This window comes from Lycorma delicatula, chromosome 7 (genome assembly GCF_047948215.1).
Source record: "Lycorma delicatula isolate Av1 chromosome 7, ASM4794821v1, whole genome shotgun sequence".
Classification (NCBI taxonomy): Eukaryota; Metazoa; Arthropoda; class Insecta; order Hemiptera; family Fulgoridae; genus Lycorma; species Lycorma delicatula.
The window spans coordinates 117,167,442-117,190,160 of NC_134461.1; the positions used below are offsets into that span (position 1 = coordinate 117,167,442).

Consider the following 22,719-nt stretch of genomic DNA (forward strand, 5'->3'; position numbering starts at 1 on the left):
AAATATTTTATAATATGGTTATTTGGTTTATATGGTTTTTTATATTTATTTTTATCATAAACATTAGTAATTTTTTCTATTATTTTATTTGTACAATTTGTATTATAGGAAAAAACTAATACTTATCTCTGTGTTATTTTCTTGTATTTTTGTAAAACTACATGGCACTTTATAATCTCTTTTTTCGGACTTTTTGTATAATTTTATCATCCCAAACCATTATATACCACTATTTGCTTTATTTCATCCATTTCTTTTTTAAGTTTATTTTTATTGTTTTTTATGTAATGTGCAGCTCAAAAAATAAGATTTTTATGGTTTAATTTTTTTTGACCAGGTGATAAGAATTTTACATGTATTTGTAATACTGTTCATTGTGGGTGTTCTGTAAACTGATGTTTGTATAATATTGTTTGTTTATTTCAATCTCAATATCTAAAAAATATTTTTTTTTCTGTGCTTTTCCATCCCAAATGTAAATTTTAGATTACCACTGCAATTATTAAGTTTATTTAAAAGGATCAAATGTTCATTATTTTTAACTGGATTATATATGATCAAAATATCATCTTTATATCTTACACATAATAGCAGTTGGTGTGTGCCCAATACACCATGAACTATAATACTTTCAAAACATTGTATAAAAATTTCCATCGTAATTGTAAAAATAGGTGAACGCATAGGTAAATCTTTTGTTTGTGAATACATTGTTTGGATATGGAGATTGAAATGAACATAAACAATGTTTTTTTTTGGAAACATCACTTTATAAAAAACCAACAAAAAATATCTTTAAAATATATATAAATTCTAATCACCCGTAATCACAAAAAATTGGTACTTATAAAAAGCTGATTTGTATAACTTATATATTATACAAGGAACAATGAAAAAAAAAACTCAAGAAAGAAATAGGTTTAATAAAACAAATAGTAATATTTAATGGTTTCAATAGTGAATTTATAGGAAAGGTATATAAAAAGCAGAGAATAAAACACTGCAACAAGAAACTAACACAGAGATTATTAATAGTCTTTTCCTAGAATACAATTATATAAATAAATACAATTATGAAATAGCTTGCTCTGCCGAAGACTTGTGCCATCCAGTATGAGTTAGTCACTTCACCCTAGGTAGGGATTCTCCAATGGATAGAGTATCAGAGCCCTTACGGCTCCCTATGAGCTCTGGGATATCTGTATCGACAGTCAGGCAGAACCTGACTTCCCAGCCCAGGTTAAATTTGTGGGAGGCGGCTGTCTGGGACAACCCAGGCAGGATCAATGATCCAGGGCATGCTCAACCGTCTCTCTGCCTGCATCTTTGTATATCATGACACATAAATATAGGTTTATAGACAACTTAACATCCAGAACTTCTATGGCAGAGGGTCCACATAAAAACCCTCATCCTGGAGAGCCTTTGTCTTCGCAGACAAAGAGAAGGAAGAGTATAGAATTTAATGATAAAGAAGAGGTTGTAGATCTGGAAAGGAAAAAGGAAACTTTTAAGTGTAGACCAAAGAATAGTGGTTCAGTACCAAAATATTTAGTTATAAAGAAGAAAGGCAGTGATTTTTCGAAAACTAGTCCCTTTATGATAGCTCATGGCATCACGGAAGCTGCTGGACGACCAGTTAAAGAGACAAGCAAAACCACTGTGGAACTTTTTCTGGAAATTGTCAACGATGTTCAGTCATTGCGATTATTAAACGCCAAGAAGATCGGAGTCATGGACATTGAGGTAGCTCCCCATAGTACTTTGAACACCTCAAAGGGCGTTATCGTATGCAGGGATTTGTTAAACTGTACAGAAAAGGAGATTGTAGATGAACTTCAGGAACAAGATGTTGATGTATGCTGTCGCTTAAAAATCCAGCTGAGTGGAGAAGTTCTACCCTCTGCATCACACATGTTAACTTTCAGTAAACCAAAGTGTCCGAAGAAGATAAAAGCTGGGTTTTACAGGTTGGATGTGCGTCCATTTATCCCAACACCTTTACATTGCTTTGGGTGTCACAGATTCAGACACACAGCGGCTCGTAGGTATAAGGAAGCAGATATATATGGGTGGTGAATCATTACATCCAGATAACCTGTGCAGGAATCCTCCTGTGTGAACTGTCATGGACATCATTCTGCAAGGTTTAGGAATTGTCATACTAATAAATAGGAAGTAGCTGTCCAGGAGATGAAGACAATACAGAAAGTCAGTTATGTTGACGCAAGGAAAATTGTGCTTGGCAGAACGCCAAATATAGCTTCATACGCACAAGTTTCGGCTGCTCCAGCAGCTTTTTTAAAATCAGATGTGCTCTCAGAATTGGCACCAGCTTTGGCTAAGACGGTTGAATGTATCATTGAGGATAAAATGAAGAGTTGACCATCAAGAGGAAATAGTCCAAAGCCGTCACAGAAGAAAGCAGTTTCCATGGAAAAGAGCTTCGTAAAGCCTAAATTTGAGCCCACAATTAGTACTTCTTAAGCCAAGAGAATCAGTAACTGAGAGAAAGGCTAAGGCAATATCTTCTGCTAGAACCTGTGATTCTAGCAGTGAGTGCATCCAGTCTCGCTGTGATGTACTTCTGACTGCACCAGCGGAGCCGGTGTAATCTGATGCTGGCAGCAGGAGATCCTTTGAGACTTCAGTGCAGGATCTCCATCTCCAAGACCTTACATAACTTGGAATTCCACATCGAGGCCTTCAGGAAGATGGAAAAAAGAAGCAAAGAAGGACCACCTATCTCTTGAAGAAGAGATAGGTCGTATATTTCCATGAAGAATTTTGTAATAAAAGATGTATTTTTAATTAACATGATAGTTTAGATATGTGTTTTTGATGTTTTATTTTATGTTTTCTGTGTGATATTAAATGGCAAGGGCTCTTTATACCCTTATCATTTTGTGTTTAAAAGATCATTCAGTGTGTTTTTTAATTTTTATCCCAGTGAGTTTTGTTTGTTAGTTTTGACCAAATTTCATAAGAAATGGTTAGAAAGATTTTAAAATAACAAGGCCTTTCACCATTGTTATGTTGTGTTTTCGTGGTTTCAATAATCATCGACAAGTTTATCTGAAGATACTCTTTTTGACAAGATTAGTCCTTGACTATGTCACTTGTGTTCTTTGGGGAGGAAAAGATATTTTTTTATTTTTGTTTTTTTGATGTGGTAGGAACCACTGAAGTTTTAAGTGCAGTTGATGCACTTAAAACCTCAACAACAAAAAAAAAAAATATATATTGGTAAAAGTAACAGATCTTTTAAAAAAGATTTACAGAACATTATAGTGCTTACAGAAATAGAAAGCGAAGTTTATCTAATATGAACAGCCATTTTTTGCAATGTAAGCAGAATTTACTGATTATAAGAAAAATTTAGGAATTTTGGAAATTTGTAACAATAAAAAATGAGTATACTAAAAAAATATTATATTTATAAATTTAACCTTTTCCCATCACAATGATCCTCGCTTGATTAGCGCTCCGCGAAAATATGTTGGTATCTGATTGCCTCCCTTCATAGTCTTATGCTACCCTCTAGTGAAAAAAATTTCAAAAAATTACAATATATTAAAGAGGTTTAACAGATTCTGACAAAAAAAAACCGTTACGATAGGATATTTTTTATGCCTGTAACAACAACAAAATTGAAACAGTTCAAAAATTACGATTATTTAATTGCAGAATTTTTTTTGCACATTTCTACTGCGTTTTTTATTTGCGAAATTTTTTTTTTGCTTTGTGTTTATGAAACATAGTTTGCTCATATAAAAAATAATACTTTCAAGCAAATCGGTTGAAAATTGGGCAAAATATGATTAAAAACCCGTGTCATAAATTACAGATTAGTAAAATATGTTAGTATAAGTGAAAGTAGATTCAGAAAAGTACATTTTATAAAAATCCCGAACATTGAAAAAGGTATTCAGATTGACAAAACAATTTTTACTGTATACTGTTATTCATTACGAATCGTTATGTGTTACATGTTTACCGATGTCATTTGTCAGAAAAGATATTTATAGACCTCAAGTAAAAGTGTGACGTATTTATGACCACAAATTCCTTTTTTTGTGTGTGCCGTATATCATAATTTATTATGTGTTTCAATACATCGATATGTTGCTACTAGATAAGCTATTTTTGTAAATAATAAATAAATCCATAATCATCATAGGAATTATAATACACAAATAATACACACACACACACACACAATCACACAAGAATTACTTGTTCTATTATATTAAATTATAAAAAGATAGAGACTTATCTCAATGTATAAAAAATAAATTTATTTTAAATTTATCTATTTATCTAAAATTAATTAAATCTATAAATTTATAGATTTAATTAATTTTAATTTAAAAGTAAATTCAAGGCTACACATGTCTTTTAATGTACTACAAATATATAGAATATAAAATTTAACAAGTAATTGCCAATTGATGAATCTTGAAGAAAAGTGAGTTTGAATCTTTAACCACACAATTCACTAAGCAACTTGTGTAGAGATGGCTTCGTCATTTGTTCTGAATATCGTATTTTTAATTTATTACGATAGTATTTTTTTATTTTATTTTTTTCAGAAAAGTAGCATTTGGCTACGAACAACTGCTGGTTTAACAGTTAGACATCACAATACTACTGGTCCTTTGGAAAGACATTTAGAAATACAATTACATGCACTCAAGCCATTTACTAAGCAAATTATTCAATTAACTGTATTAGCACAGTTACCTCCTCAAAGGGATAATTGTATTATAGATCACACAGTAAGTACATGTACATTGTTATGTTAAATAGATGATAAAATGTTAACCTTACTTTTGGGTAATTTTCTCTTGAAATAAGAATGGATTTTAATTTAAAATTATATTTTCATTATAATTTATAATATCTGATTGATGATCTTATATTACTGAATGGAATTTTTGTTTAATTTCCATTGTTAATGCAGGTATTTGACCTCTATATTCTATTCAGAATACATAGTCTGATGATTTTGAATCCAGAGTAATATTTAACTGTTCACAAACAAATTGTTCCAATTTAATATGAGTTTGTTTATATATATATATATAAAATTTTCACAGGATCCCACATCTTTCAGTTGATATTGAATTCTATAACTGTACAAAAACTTATTCATTTTGTAATCTGTCGGATTTACTCAGATATAACAGATATCTGGAAATATTCAGGTATTTAACAGATTTATTCCAACAGATCATTTATAAAAGATTTACATACAAGGCTTACGAAAACAAAAAAAGGTATATCTAATGCAGCTAACCCATTTGTTAGAATACAAACATAGTATTACTGATTGCAGAAATAATTTAGAGAATTTGAAAGTTTGTAATAATGATAAAAAATGATTATACATGAGAAATATTACATCTATGAGTTGTTGCCACATTAATTCTGAGTTTCATATCGCCGAGTGCAATGCTAGCCACTAGATGTCAGCAGGAGTATATTATACGTACACGCCTGCACAAGCTCCACTCTCACCGAAGTGGCTGATCACACAACTCTCAAAAATTTGCCATCAGCAAATTGCAGTCTCTTCAGAAATTATACTTTCACGCGAAAAAATTTGAGTTAATTATTGAAAAATATATAAAGACCATGGAAAACTGCATTGAATTTTATTTTTACAGAAAGAAAATATATTAGTGATAAAATATCATAAGATCACACCCGACTGTAACCAACAACATTTTTACTTCCTTGTACAAAGTAAAGGAAGTATTGTGATCGCGAAAAATTTCAGACTTCATCTCCTTTTTTCTTTTTTTTTACTTGCTTGAACAAAGTAAAGGAAGTATTGTGATCACGAAAAATTTAGGTTTTCGTATTTCAACGGAAATGTACATTTTGACCATCCCTGAATTCATTTTGACTAGTTTCAGCAGTGACATCTGTAAGTACATATGTATGTGCGTTTGTATCTCGCATAACTCAAAAATGATTAGTCACAGGATATTAAAATGTTGGATTTAGCACTGTTGTAACATCTAGTTGTGCACTTCCCTTTTTGATTGCAATTGAAATTAAAATCAACATTTTAATTAATGAAATATTTTGATCTTAAATGGAAGGCACATCAGTTCGAATCAGACTTCAACTCCTTTTGTTTTTTTTTAACTTTTTCTTTAACTTTTCTTTTATTTATTTTTTTTAATTTAAATGAATTGATTTAATAATTATTAACTTGTGATTGTAAAAAAAGGTTTGCAATAAATAATAATTCAATGATGATAAAAATTTTTTTTAAATGGTTAATGAAATAAAACTTTATGTACTTTTAAAAATATGTAATTAACTAACTTTTTTAAAATGTAATTTACTAGGGATTACGTATGTGTATACGTAATAGATTTTGGGAAACATCTGATTATTTAATATTAATTGAAAATTATGATCTAGAATTGTATTATTTTTGGAATTTCTAGTTTAATTTTATGTACTTAAAAGTTAACTACAGAGTGACTGAAGAATAGATCCTCACAAGATCAACATATACACTCTGAGGTACACATGCCCGATCTTAATAAGTTGCAAAAATTTCTTATCTTGTAGTTCATTACTCCTCTGATATTCGTCAGACAATATTCACCCTAAGTCTGAGTTGATCATCATTTCATTTATTTGTTTTTTGTTGCCAATTATTTAATCGTGCTTTGGTTTGATATAATTCTTCTGATCTTAATTTGTGTACACGTTCTCTAGTTTAAAATTTTCTCTCTCTTTATATTCATCCTGTCGTAATCTTTTTACTTTCCGTGGTCCTAAAGTTTTCTTACCTTTTATATTTATCATCTCTTAATCTTTTTATTCTTTCTTTGGTTTTAACATTTTCTTCCTCTTCATATTCATCTTCATGTCATTTTTTGAGATATATTTCTTCATGTTATATTTCTTTTTCCTGTATGGTTGCTTCTTTTTCATTTTTGATTATTCACCAAATAATCCAATAATAAAAACGGAATATTTTACACCATAAGGTTAAAATTAACATTTGTAGCCAGTATACAGGAGTTCACCGAACAGAATAGTTTAATTATTAACTTTTGTTTATATGACAACCAGATATTTAAAACTTTTGTTAATGAACAACTCACGAAGATGTGAACAATGCTGATCTACTAATACAAGTAAGAAAGGGACTTTTACTCTATCCTAATATTTCATGTAAGATTGGTGAATTAATAATTGTATAAATGTTTGATGTTATTAAAAACTAATATTTCAGTAACTGTGTAGTTGTCCACTTTATTAAGAATTGGAGGATCATATCTCTCTTTCAAATGAAATAAGTTTAAATGAAATGCAGAAAAAATTTGTATATGTGATTTAATAGGCATACAAGGAAGTCATGTAGTGTCCACATCAGATTTTATATTGATCAAAAACAGGTGAATCTCATATGACAAGAACAAATGGATGAAATTTGTTTAAACAATGAAAGTTGTAAACATACAGCTTTTCGGATTAGATGTACTTGAAAATATAGCATTTTTTTAAAAAAGTGTTACAAATATAGTCAAAAAGAATGTTTTAATGATTATTAACATTTTATTATTGTATTTTCATAATATTTTAACTTTGACACCAGAAGTAGGTACTAATATATGGAAAATTCTAAGCATACATAGTTTGCTTAAAACTACATATTGATTTTTTAGTTGCATTGACTAGTGGAATGAGTCTAAAAAATCATGTTTTTGCATCAGAAGTCAACTCATAGTTACATGGAAGTTTATCATTAGGATCTCATGACCTCTCCTTGTTAGTATTAAGAATAATTAATCTGGAAAATAAATATCAATTTCATATTAGTTGAAAAATCATAATTTAAATATATTGCTCGTATTATTTGAATGCTTTTTTTTTTTAATGCATTACAATACTTTGTATTAGCAGAGAGTCCATTGCAAATGTATAGTTTATCATATTTAATTTTATTAACCATACTTAAATAGTTTCGAAGTTCTCAATGAGAAATGCTTTTTTGAGTTATTATAATTGGGGTTTTCGTGGAACTAATTTTTCAAATGTTTACTATTTAGATATTTTAAACAAAAGAATATAATCTATAATGGAAAAAATTACAATTTGATATTAATTAAGCAAACGATAGTTTGTACACGTTTGTATATACATTTTTAATAATGTATTCCACTTTGTTACGCATTTAGAAAGAACAGATTAATTTTTTTATAAATTTAGATAAAGATAATTTTTGCAAATAATAATTTCAGCAAAACGTCTTACATGATTCTTGTTTAGGGATCTTGAAAACGTATATATACGCATTTTTTAAAGGATAGGTTAACTTTTTCATATAAATTTTAGAATTAAAATTGAAATTTGCACATTTTCTGCAAATAACAATTTTAGCAAAATTTTGAACTTGGATTCTTGTTCAGCAACCTTGAAAACAGATACATACAAGTTTTCTGAAGAATAGTTTAATTTTTTCATATAGATTTTAAAGAAATAACATTAAAAGTTGTAAATTTTTTGCCAAATAACAATTTTAGCAAAATTTTAAGCACAGATTCGAGTTCGGCAACCCCAAACCTATATGATCGTAGTTTTAATTGGATTCGCAAAGTTTTTTTCTTAAGTTCTGCTTTTTAGCATTTTTGTACCACTGTGTGCTGGGCGCAGACGCTACCTTCCCGTCCCAGCTTTCTGGGCTTGAAGCACTCTGGCCGGTGGGGCCATCAGCAGGAACCGGTCCAGCATGGGATCACTCAGGGAGAACTGCTTCAGCTGCACTGATGGAAGGCAACCGATGCTGACCTAACACTGTGGGGCTCTGGGGGTCACCACTGCCATGCTTTAGTGATGATCCAACTGGCACTGAGGGGAAGCTCGGTCTGATTCCAACACCTCGACAACATTGCCGTAGACCAGTTTCCAAACCCAACAGTTATTTTCAGGGCTACCACAAGGTTTTAAGTTGCCACACTCCATCGAAGCCATTTGGTGACAGAATATAAAGAAAAATATAAATTGATGAACCACCAAATGGTATTTGAAGATATTGATTTAATTAATAAAAAAAAAAAAAAAAAAAAAAAAAAACCATAATAAATACAATCTAATGGTTGGCAGTAATGATGATATTAGAATAAAGGAAAAATACCACATTTTAAATATTAAATCATTCCAGTACTTGGTAGCAGAATTTGTGTATTCATCCATAATAAATTAAAAATGTATAAAATAGTAACATTTCAACAAATTCAAAATTCAAAAATTATAAAAACTATTTGTTTTAATGTAATTATAGAATTAAATACCAACTGAAGATTTGGGTTCCTGTGAAAATTGATTCTTGGAATTAATATGGTAAGTTTAACTTAACTGTTTACTGTATTTTGGTGGCTTAAATCTCATTTAATATTAAATTTTAATAGCACTGGGGTCAGTATGTTAATGATTTATTTGAATTTTCTAAAAAATTATATATATTGTAAATTCAGTTGTTAGTTTTTGTTTTTTTCTGTGCTAGGATGATGTATATATATATTTTTCAACCATTTTATATGCCAGAATATGATTAAAATCAGAAATGGCAGTCCCTTGTTTATTGCTACATCAATTACAGATTATAAATTGTTTATAGTTCATGGTTCTAGACACAAATATGTAAAAGTTGACATGTGTAAAAAATTTCAGTAAAAAGTGATACATCTATCTAAGGGGTCCTACTAAATAACCCAGCACTGTATATCTTGATCTTGTGTGATGCAGTTTTGCTTGCACAATTGAAATAGTTTTCAGTTAAAGATTATTTACCTCAAAAATTGTAAAATGACTCACAGTGACTTTTGAAATGACTGGAGCATTGAATTAGCATTATAATAAAAAATAGACCAAAAATTCTTGATTTATAATAAATATTTCAAGTGGGATAAACTGCTATCGATATAAGACATTAACAAATGCCAATAGCATGCTAAGAAAAAGAATCCAGCACTGTTCAACTTGGTGATCCAGTTAATTAATTATGGAGGACGTTACCATCTTATGTTTGCTCCCTTCATTTTCTTGTTAGCTACTTTCTTAGAAGTTCCAAGCAGTGCAGTCATCATCAGATTGCTAGGAATTCAGTTTACCGTCCTACCAAGGATCTTTTGATTTTGTCATCTGGAAAAAATCACTAAATACAGGGTGCTGTAAGGTAAAATTAGAAATCTAGAAGTAGTAAATTAGAGCTTGTAGATTCCTAAACTAACTTGGAAAATCATTTTGTTTGTTTTCAACGTTTTTTAATTATTTTATCTATACTTGACATGGTATGTCACACAAATCCTTCCATTCACTGTTACAAAAAGGTTTATTTAACTATCATCAGCAGGATAGTCAGCAATTACCAAACATATTGAACTCTAATATCGAACGAATTTGTGACCAAGCATGAATTAATATTAATTGTAAACATTACATTTTTACCTTTGCTCATAAATCTGAAAACTTGTACATATCTGCGTACTTTTATTCTGCTGATTAGAGAAAAAAGTATAAATTTATAAAGCTTTATTCACTGTTACAGGAACTGTTATCGCCAAGAAAGACTGAGGAAACTGAATTGATTTTCATGTAATAATTTTGGTTATTTGTGATTTTTAGTTAAGTTTGCGATACCCATGGGCTTCAGAAGAGAAACAGATGTCATTACAGTTTCAACCACCATTAATGTCAGTTTGTCGTTTACAAACTGCTTGCCTACAAAAATTTCTCCACGTATCAATTACTGGATTATATTTGCAGCCGTTACATCTTAGTAATCCACAACTCAGTGTTTTATCACATCCACAAGTTGATCTAGTTGATTTAAGTCCACTATCAAGTCATAATATGGTAATTGCAAAACTGTTTTTGTCATATTCATAATTTTAAGTTATAAAAATATTAATAGAAGTAGTACCATAAATAATTGTTAGAACTGCATTTGTTTGATAGATTATTAGTACAGTTTTCAATAACTACCTTTACTGATTATTCTTAACCTCTCCCCCCCATATCACATATAATTTTATTATATTTATTCAACATTTTTACTTTCCCGACTTTATTGATATATGTTGCTATAGCTGTAATAGGAAAGTAATATAGATCAGTCAAAAAAATTTGCCTTTTTTAAAATTTTTTACCTTAAGGAGACATTTAAAAAGAAATTTTTTAACAAAAAATAGATTTAAATAAATTATAAAATTCTGCAGAAAAATTTTATCCGTTGATCCAAATTTGAATAATTTGTTTTTTGTCAGACAGATGTTTATGCGTATGAACATAACCCCATTGACCGATTATCTTCCAACTTTTTAGACTGATACTACTACCTTCGAGGGAAAAATGTATTAATTTTTTTCAAAAATTGGAAAAAGAGACCAGGGTGTTTTGACCAAAACAGAATTTTAAATCTTTACTGGGGCACTTAAACAAAACATTTTTCTTACAAAAATTGAAGTTTTTTTATCAAGATCACAAATTACCATTAATCTTTGTAACTCTTTTTATTTAGAAATTTTTAATCAATTTAAAAAAAATTATTTTTTTTAATTTATTGTTACGTAGAAATTATTTTCTTAAAAATTAATTTTACCTGAATGTTTCCCCTTGAGTATGGGAGCCCCCAAATTGAACAAAACATTTTTGCATTTAAAATTTTTAATGCTCAAAATATATTTTGTTAAACAATAAAGTCACTAAAATGACTTAATACCCTCCTCTGGATAAAATTAAAAAAATTGAATAACCATTTTTTTTTAATTTGAATTTTAATTTATTTAAAATCAATTTTAGTTAATATTTTAATCATTAATAAAAGCCTCCTAATGCATGAGCTCCCAGATTTTCAAAAAGTCTACATTACCATTGTGATGGTAATGTACCATCACAATGGTAATGTAGACCTTTAATTTTAATATTAAAAATGTTTTTTTTCTGTTTTATTTTGTTGAGCATCTTGTTTTCAAAGATTAAAAGATTTAAATATAATCGATCAAGTAATTTAATTTAATTTCAATAACATTAAAATTATGCAATTCAATACATTAAAATTTATTATGATATGTGTTTTTAATATGTTGATGAAATAACTGAAGCTGGCTAATTGAACATTTTTTAATTAACTTGTTATAAAGATACTAACTAATAGAGCTTAAAATTATTGAATTACGAAAACTTTATGGCATAGCCAGAAAGTGTAAATAATCAAATTAATAATAAGAAAAATAATAATAGAATTAGATAAAATTGAATTGCATAACTTGACTGGCATAATGGGAACGTCAGTTGTGGCTTTTTTTAATCAGTATACATATAGAATATGAAGCTATTAATACATAGCAGAGGTATTTTTGCCTCATTATTTATATGTTAAAGTTATTACTTCATTAATTATTATTATATGTTAAGAAGGTGAAATTTGTAGTGTTAATTGTGCTGCAAGTTCACATACTATTTGAACAAAAATGATGTAAATAATTAGCAACCAATCTGTTTATTTAAAATAATATATTTTATAATAGTTTTTGTCACACATTTTATTATTAATTTTTATTGTTTGTTCAGATTTTAGGAACAAAACAAAAAGTAGGCTTTATGTGGGAATTAAAACCAGATTGCCTGGATGAAACACCTCCTCTTAAGACTGAATTTACTGTGAAATATAGTGTACAGTCTGACTCTTTCAATTCCGAAGAACCTAGTGTATATCGATGTCCATTTGATATCACGAATTATAGGGTAAGTTGATAAATTTTATCTATATTTTTGTTTTATAATTATATTGAAAACTTTTATTATTTAGTCAGATGTGTAGTTTAGGTAGATAAATAAATTTATGATGTTTATTTTTAAAAAAAAACAGTATTTTTGTTTGCATTACTGCTTTTTATAGATGTTCTCTAATCAGTACAGTCGTCATATTATTCACATGTTTACTTTTTTATGTATATTTATATTTTTGAAGTTTACTCTGTTATTGTATATTAATTGTAGAAAAGAGAAATGCATTTTCAGTTCTTACTAATTGCATTGCTACAACGTAGATTTAACATATAAATAATATGCTTATAGCCAGCCTGGCTGTTAAAAGAAGAACCTGAATTATAATATTAACTGTTACATATGTTATTTTATTTATATATTTGTATATGTTATTTTATTAAGAAATCATGTCAACAGCAGTAAACATTTAAAGAAAAACAAGACTAAATATGGTTTTTAATGCTAGTTTTATAGTTGCAGTTTCAAAGCTGATGGCTTCCACTAAACATCTGTTATAACATGTTTTGTTAATATAAGTTAGTTAATAAATGGACTTTTTTTTGCTGTCCTCTGTGGCACAAGTGGTAGCATCTCAGCCTTTCATCTGGAGGTCCTGGGTTTGAATCCCAATCAGGCATGGCATATTCACACACTACTTGTCATTCATCTCATACTCTGAAGCAATACCTAATGTGGTTCCAGAGTTAAAAAAAAAATTGTCTTTTAACTTTGCCTTCATAAAATTTCTGGTTGTTTTAGTAATCATTTCAGGGTTAATGGTTCTTTAAAAAATAAGTTTATATACCTCTCTTTATAATTATTGAATTCAGAGATATTTAATACCACAAAATAATTTTTCTAAAACTAATATTTAAAAAAAAACATTGGTAACTAACCAATGTTAACTTCAGCTATTCATTGGGCTATATTTTTGTTTCTATCTTCACTGTTTTTCAGTTACCTTTTTAGTTTCTGTTTCAGAAAGTGAAAAATTTGAATAGCTATAAAATTTAAATAATATTTATCAAGAAATCAACAATCTCGTTTTACAGATCTTTGCCTAATTTCTGAAGATAGTTTGCATGAAAGAGGGATCACTTTTCATGCTTCTAAAATTATGCATATTAAACACACTAACACTCTTAGGGCAAAAGCCAGTTATCAATTGAAACACTAAATATTTTACTTTTTATAAAGTGTTTTATTTTAATATTTTACCAAATAGCCACTGAAAATATTATTACTGTAGTGTTGTGTAATAGTAATATATATTTTATAATCTGAAAAACTAAAGCAGATATTTAAATGAAATGTACTATTGTTAATGTTAACAAAAGTTATACTTTTTCTTTTTTTTTTTATTAAAAACAAATTCTTAATTTGCTCACTTTTAACAATAATACGAGTAATAAATAACTACTGTAGATTAATTATCTTTATTTATAAGAAAGATATTCGACATAAATCATGAATCACATAACCATGTGACTTTGTAAGTCATTAGAACTCATGAAAAAGCCATTAAGATTAATAGATCCTATGCCAGGCTTATTTCGTAACATTATGAGTAAAGTGATTTCAGTGTTCTTCTTGCAGAGCCAAAGATTTGTTTGGTTCATATTTTAAATAAAATTCTGTTTTTCTTAACTTTTCCTTTTTCTCAACCACCTGTCAAATTAATATGTTGTGAATGTTTTGAATTTCTGTTATAACTGTAAAAAAAAGTGTTAATATAAGAAGTGGATTCAGATATAATTTTTTAAAGGTTCGCTAATATCAAAAAAATTAACAAAACAACTTCAAATTTCATGAGTAAGGATAAAAGTCCATATTTTAATTGCGTTAATTAAAAAAAAATTGTAAATTTATAAATTTACAATTTTTTTTAAATTTCCTCAGTGTTGCAACTTGCATCAGTTCAGATATCCACTATTTCTTACCAGATTATTAATTCATATTTTTATCACAAACAACTGAAAATAACCATATTTTGTTTTTTATTTTTTTTTAAATTGACACGGTAAATGCAAAGAAAATGGCCGTTCTGAAAGGTTTAATGGATCTAAAGAAAACATTTTTTTTAAATTTTTTGTCATCAGTCATTTGACTGGTTTGATGCAGCTCTCCAAGATTCCCTATCTAGTGCTAGTCGTTTCATTTCAGTATACCCTCTACATCCTACATCCCTAACAATTTGTTTTACATATTCCAAACGTGGCCTGCCTACACAATTTTTCCCTTCTACCTGTCCTTCCAATATTAAAGCGACTATTCCAGGATGCCTTAGTATGTGGCCTATAAGTCTGTCTCTTCTTTTAACTATATTTTTCCAAATGCTTCTTTCTTCATCTATTTGCCGCAATACCTCTTCATTTGCCACTTTATCCACCCATCTGATTTTTAACGTTCTCCTATAGCACCACATTTCAAAAGCTTCTAATCTTTTCTTCTCAGATACTCCGATTGTCCAAGTTTCACTTCCATATAAAGCGACAATCCAAACATTCACTTTCAAAAATCTTTTCCTGACATTTAAATTAATTTTTGATGTAAACAAATTATATTTCTTACTGAAGGCTCGTTTAGCTTGTGCTATTCGGCATTTTATATCGCTCCTGCTTTGTCCATCTTTAGTAATTCTACTTCCCAAATAACAAAATTCTTCTACCTCTGTAATCTTTTCTCCTCCTATTTTCACATTCAGTGGTCCATCTTTGTTATTTCTACTACATTTCATTACTTTTGTTTTCTTCTTGTTTATTTTCATGCAATAGTTCTTGCGTAGGACTTCGTCTATGCCGTTCATTGTTTCTTCTAAATCCTTTTTACTCTCGGCTAGAATTACTATATCATCAGCAAATCGTAGCATCTTTATCTTTTCACCTTGTACTGTTACTCCGAATCTAAATTGTTCTTTAACATCATTAACTGCTAGTTCCATGTAAAGATTAAAAAATAACGGAGATAGGGAACATCCTTGTCGGACTCCCTTTCTTATTACGGCTTCTTTCTTATGTTCTTCGATTGTTACTTTTTGCAGTTTTGTTCCCGTAAATGTTGGCAATATTCTAATATCTATATACTTGAACCCTAATTTTTTTAAAATGCTGAACATTTTATTCCAGTCTACGTTATTGAATGCCTTTTCTAGGTCTATAAACGCCAAGTATATTGGTTTGTTTTTCTTTAATCTTTCTTCTACTATTAATCTGAGGCCTAAAATTGCTTCCCTTGTCCCTATACTTTTCCTGAAACCAAATTGGTCTTTTCCTAACACTTCTTCCACTCTCCTCTCAATTCTTCTGTATAGAATTCTAGTTAAGATTTTTGATGCATGACTAGTTAAACTAATTGTTCTGTATTCTTCACATTTATCTGCCCCTGCTTTCTTTGGTATCATGACTATAACACTTTTTTTGAAGTCTGACGGAACTTCCCCTTTTTCATAAATATTACACACCAGCTTGTATAATCTATCAATCGCTTCCTCACCTGCACTGCGCAGTAATTCTACAGGTATTCCATCTATTCCAGGAGCCTTTCTGCCATTTAAATCTTTTAATGCTCTCTTAAATTCAGATCTCAGTATTGTTTCTCCCTTTTCATCCTCCTCAACCTCCTCTATAACACCATTTTCTAATTCATTACCTCCGTATAACTCTTCAATATATTCCACCCATCTATCGACTTTACCTTTCGTATTATATATTGATGTACAATCTTTGTTTAGCACATTATTAGATTTTAATTTATGTACCCCAAAATTTTCCTTAACATTCCTTTATGCTCCGTCTATTTTACCAATGTTCATTTCTCTTTCCACTTCTGAACACTTTTCTTTAATCCACTCTTCTTTCGCCAGTTTGCACTTCCTGTTTATAGCATTTCTTAATTGCCAATAGTTCCTTTTACTTTGTTCATCACTAGCATTCTTATATTTTCTACGTTCATCCATCAGCTGCAATATATCGTCTGAAACCCAAGGTTTTCTACCAGTTCTCTTTATTCCGCCTAAGTTTGCTTCTGCTGATTTAAGAATTTCCTTTTTAACATTCTCCCATTCTTCTTCTACATTTTCTACCTTATCTTTTTTACTCAGACCTCTTGCGATGTTCTCCTCAAAAATCTTCTTTACCTCCTCTTCCTCAAGCTTCTCTAAATTCCACCGATTCATCTGACACCTTTTCTTCAGGTCTTTAAACCCCAATCTACATTTCATTATCACCAAATTATGGTCGCTATCAATGTCTGCTCCAGGGTAAGTTTTGCAGTCAACAAGTTGATTTCTAAATCTTTGCTTAACCATGATATAATCTATCTGATACCTTGCAGTATCGCCTGGCTTTTTCCAAGTGTATATTCTTCTATTATGATTTTTAAATTGGGTGTTGGCAATTACTAAATTATACTTCGTGCAAAACTCTATAAGTCGGTCCCCTCTTTCATTCCTTTTCCCCAGCCCATATTCACCCACTATATTTCCTTCCTTGCCTTTTCCAATGCTTGCATTCCAATCTCCAACTATTATTAAATTTTCATCTCCTTTTACGTGTTTAATTGCTTCTCAATCTCTTCTTATACACATTCTACCTCATCATCATCATCATGGGCGCTTGTAGGCATATAGACGTTAACAATCGTTGTCGGTTTAGGTTTTGATTTTATCCTTATTACAATGACTCTATCGCTATGCGTCTTGAAATACTGCACTCTCCTCCCTATCTTCTTGTTCATCACCAAACCTACTCCTGCCTGCCCATTATTTGACGCTGAGTTAATTACTCTAAAGTCACCTGACCAAAAGAGAAAACATTTATATGGATTTTTAGTTCCAAACTGATGAATATTGTGTTACAAATACATTCTATATTGTTTCAGTAACAGTGAAGTATTGCAATGTTTATAATTATTGAAGTTCTGTAATGGGAAGAAGAGGAAGAGGTGGGGTGGTTCTTAAATTCTTTTCCTGGATTGGTCAATGAATCACAGTAGTGGGTTAGTTTTATTCCACTACCACTCCTCCTCCAGTACCATTTCTACTTTTACATCCCTACTTACATATCTTCTGTAACTTCAGCTATTTATTGGGCTACATTTTTGTTTCTTTCTGTTTCTATCTTCAAATCTTCAATGTTTTTCAGTTACTAAAGTTTGTTATTGTTATATGTTATATATTGGTTTTATATTAACAGAAGCAGAAGGTCATACTTGTATTCTTGTAGTTTCATTCTACTTTTCTCCTCCTAAAATCTACCCATTCGCATCAAGAAACAAGTGAATGACTAAATCAGTTATATGTACTGAGTTCATGCCAAACAGCAACTGAGATATGATTATACTTCTTGACAGCCAGTCAACTTCATTGAGTGTGATGTTGGTATAGCATTATGTTTGACAATATCTAAAATTTAAAATTAATTAATTGTAATTAAAGTAATATATGTTAGATTTTACTGGTACAGTTACTAAAGACTGGACCTGGCCAGCCTCTAAATAACTAACCATACTTAATATTTTATTTTATACCTACCTAAGTTCATTAGTACTTATTACATTAGTTTTAATTTACCAAGTTACATTTATCTAAAGCATGAAGAATAGCAGCACTAATATGTGTTCTGAAATTGTTATTATACAAAACATTATTATTGATTTATGTGTTGTTGATTTTGTTTTTCTTTTCAGACCCTTTTTGTTGTGGAATCAAAAGTGGAGCCAACTAAAGGTAATGAATTCTGTCGTGCCAGTACATTATGCCAACTTCATCTTGCAGTTCAGCGAGTAAATGCAAGTCCTGATACTAGTCTAATGTATGAAGTATTAGCTGATCAAACAATGTGGGCTGTTTGTGGTCGAACAGCAGGTAATCATTACTATATTTTTTACTAAATTTTTCAGATGATAGCTATGATTTTTTCTTATGTTTTAATTATTGTATTTTTATGAATAACTAGAAATGCCAATTAATTTCCTGTTTTTTTCATTGGAGGTCTAAAAGGATCAAATATTTGTTAAAAGATTAATTAATTTCATTAATTTTAATTTACCAGTGGTCTGGTTGTTAAAAATGTACAATTTGAAAATAATATACATTATTACACTTATGTGTCTTGGTTATTGAAGAACTTTATATCATTATAATATATTTAAAAATTTTTAAATCGTTGCAGATTATGCCCCTTCTTGAATAATGATAGTAGATGGTTAAACCCCTTTGAATGACATGATGTAATATCAAGTAAGTAAAAGTCTTAGTGCATTATTAAAAAATGGATTTCTCAGTATGATTTTCAAACAGAAATAACAAGATAATATATAAAAATGTAAACCCTAATACAAGGCATGTTTTTTAAGTAAGGGCCACTTTGATATAAAAATTGAAGTAAGCGAGATAGAAAAAACTTTATTTTAACAAAATAAACATATATATACTTTTTTTCTACATGATTGCATTCACTGCTATCCATTTCTGATAACAGCTTCCTTGTTTCATTATTCCACTACTGAAGAATTCTCCCACCTGTGATTAAACCAATTAATTAATCATCATTAAAGTTCTGCAATGCAAATCATTGTTTTAAATGGAGAAAAAGATAATAATCACTCAGTGCAAGATCTTGACTGTAAGGCACGTGTTTAAAGATTTCCCAACAAAATTGTCACAGTTTAGTGGTTTTTTTTGGCTTGTGAGATCATGCATTATCCTGGAGAAACAGAATCCTGTCAGTTAGCTAACTGCATCTTTTGTTTTGAATTGAATATCTAAATTTTGTTAGCATTTCACAGTGCGTACTACATTAATAGTTCTTTCACGTTCAAGAAATTCAATCAGCAATATCCCTTTGGCATCCTAAAAAACCATAACCATTAGCTTTTTCATTGAACTTTCTTGCTTAAACGTTCGCTTTGGAGATGAATGCCACCATTGCATTGATTGCTGCTTTGCGTCAACATTTGAATAAGGTATCAACGTTTCCTCACCAATCACATCGTGTTTTCATAAATCATCACCTTCATTTTCACAGCATCTCAAAAATGTTTGAGCTGCAGCAAGATGTTTTTTTTTGCGTGTTTCTGTCAACATTTTTGGTACCCATCTGGAACACAACTTTCTGTAACCCTGTTTTTTCAGTTAAAATGTCGTAAATTACTGATTGTAAAACAAAAGGAAATTCAATATTAATTGAAAAACAGTAAGCCTTCTATTTTTGCATTCACATTTTTAGTAATTCATCTGTGATGACAGTTGGGCGACCACTACATTCTTCGTCCACAAAACAAATGACACCATTGGCAATCTTTACCTTTACACATAACACTGGGTCCATAAATATTGACAATTTCTCTATGAATATCAGCAGCAGATTTTTTTTTTGCCAGTAGATGACAAATTACTGATTTCACTTTACAACTCATGGTATTATTTATTGCAGCACTCATTTCAGCCACACAGCAACTAATGTGAATGACGTTGACCTATTGTTGCAGACAGATGATCTTTGATATAAATAAACATGCTACACTACCACCATCAATTTTCACTACATCTAATGGCGGTAAATTGAAAATGGCCCTTACTTAAAAAATCATGTCTCGTAAAAACAACAAATGCAGTAAACACTGGAAAAATAATTATGAGACATGTTGCCTAATAATAAGAGGTTAACGCACTTGGCTTGAATGAAGAGAAGTTTGACTGACATCATAACTATCTTTGCTCAACAAAAAAAGACCTGATATAAGTGAGAGCACAAACTAAATGTCTTAACACATGTGTGCATGTTGAGGAGTAGGTCATACAGTACATAATCCAATCCTTTTTCTGTTCATTATCACTGGTGAAAATTTTATTTAAAATTCTGAAAACTTCTTTGCCCCTCTAAAGATCTCTGATTTAAAAGAATCCTGCACTAAAAAATCTTTCTAAAAGTATGTCACATTTGTATTGACATTACACTTGTACTTATATCATTTTATTGCATAAATACATTTTTAATCCAAAAATAATAATACAATTGTAATTAATAGCAAAAGATTTATTAATATCTGACATTCTTATTGTATCATTAATTATTTTCATGTGAGAATAATTAATGATACAGTAATCACCCTCTTATTAAATATTAATACAGAACAAATCTTGACAGTTTTAGGTAACACTTTATTTAATTTCTTTGATAGTTGATCCAACTCAAAGTAATGCTTTGGACATCCAGCTCAAATAGTAAAGCGCTGATGATTAAAAATATTTGAGGTGTTTCAGATAACTGGGAGTAATGATAGAGAATGAAGGATACTTCCTGTGATGTTGAATCTTCAGAGTTATGAATGTGAATAGAAGGTATGAGATGTGTGTGTGTTCAGTAAACCAAACCTTTGTTTCAATACATTTATTTTATACGGAAAGGGAATAGCTGAAGAAATTGCTGTATAAGAAATGCTGTTATAATTAGATTTGTTTTAGTAGATTAATTCCCACAACATGGTGGGTTAAAATAAGTATATTGTCTCAAGTAGTAATTATTGAGAAAAATGACACACATTCAAAAGTCAATAAATCTTTGCATATGTTGTTATTATGAGGTTAATGAGCAAAGCAAGCATTAGGTTGTGTTGAATCGTACAATGTCTAGTACACTGAATCATTAGTTATCCAACCTGACCTTAACCTAAACTTTACTAAACTAACTACAGGAATATGTAATTTTTAATTTTAAAATTTTCAAGTCAAGGAAAAGTAAAAAACTGACATTATTATTACGACAAAAAAATGGTAAAATTCTAAAACTATGCATAGCGACACTTTTTCTTGTTTATTGATGGTTAATGTAATGACCGTAACAACATATCTCAAGATTATTTACTTTGAAATGCATGTCATCTTTCTAAATAATTACCCCCCAAATTTTTGTCCAGATACGTAAAGCATATAATTAATTGGTGTTTATAAGAGTATAGGTTCTTTTAGTTATTAATTATAATATTGGGATAATGTTTTTAGCAATTAGAATCAATAGCTTTGAAACCAAAATGTTAGTTTATTTCCAGTTGTAAATGTTTATTTATTTGAATTCTTTTTTTTATATTTATTTTGAATGCTTTTATATATAAATTTGTATAAACGTAGTTTACCAGGCCAAATAACAAATCACATCTAGTATCGCACATCGCTGGATATAAAAATGGAATCCTGATATTACTCAAATCATAATATCCTTAATACCTAGTAGGTAAATAGGACTTTAAAAAGATTAATATATTTATTTTTTTATAGGTGTTATAACTTTAGATTCAGCAGAAAGGGAGCGACATTGTGTTATGTTAGATGTAATGCCTCTTATTAATGGATATCTTCCATTACCACTTGTCCGACTATCAAAGTACATTCCAGCAGATATTAAGCTCTCATCTAGTAAAAGTAGTAAGTAATGCTTTAATTATTTTTTTTATTTTATGATCAGTGGACTGTTCCTTATGTTGTGTAAAAGGTCCTGGAACAAAAATTATACTTAAAAAATATTACTAAAATTTTACTGTTGCGTAGTTTAATTAAATAAATAATTCAATCATGACTGAGGATGCAGGATCCTGCGAAAGTACTCTCATGATAAAATTAATGTAAGATACGTCATCTCATTATTCTGTACTAGATGGTTTATATTATAAGATTTAAAATATATATATTTTTTTATTTTATAAATTTAAATAATTTGTCAACATATTGACCACTGTGCTCATTAAATGGATAGAAGAGTTGCATGTATGTCCATAACAAAGTTTTAGAATTGTAATCAGTGATAGTTTAGACAATTCTAAATTTTTTTAAAATAAGAGATTTGATATAATTTTAGAATTGAATGCGGGATCCCATGAAAATTGATTATGGGGTATTCCATTTAAATTCAACAAATGATCAGT

General features: G+C 29.5%; 1 protein-coding gene across 1 annotated transcript in view; it reads left to right on the forward strand.

The window, feature by feature from the left end:
- The window catches only part of SIDL (SIDL trafficking protein particle complex subunit 10), an 88,259-nt gene that overhangs the window by 50,681 nt on the left and 14,859 nt on the right, over positions 1-22,719 (forward strand). Inside the window, exons 15-19 of the mRNA XM_075371789.1 lie at positions 4,593-4,778; positions 10,657-10,887; positions 12,604-12,777; positions 18,487-18,664; positions 22,076-22,222. Of these exons, the coding sequence (XP_075227904.1) occupies positions 4,593-4,778; positions 10,657-10,887; positions 12,604-12,777; positions 18,487-18,664; positions 22,076-22,222 (916 nt within the window). The remainder of the gene's footprint in view (positions 1-4,592; positions 4,779-10,656; positions 10,888-12,603; positions 12,778-18,486; positions 18,665-22,075; positions 22,223-22,719) is intronic.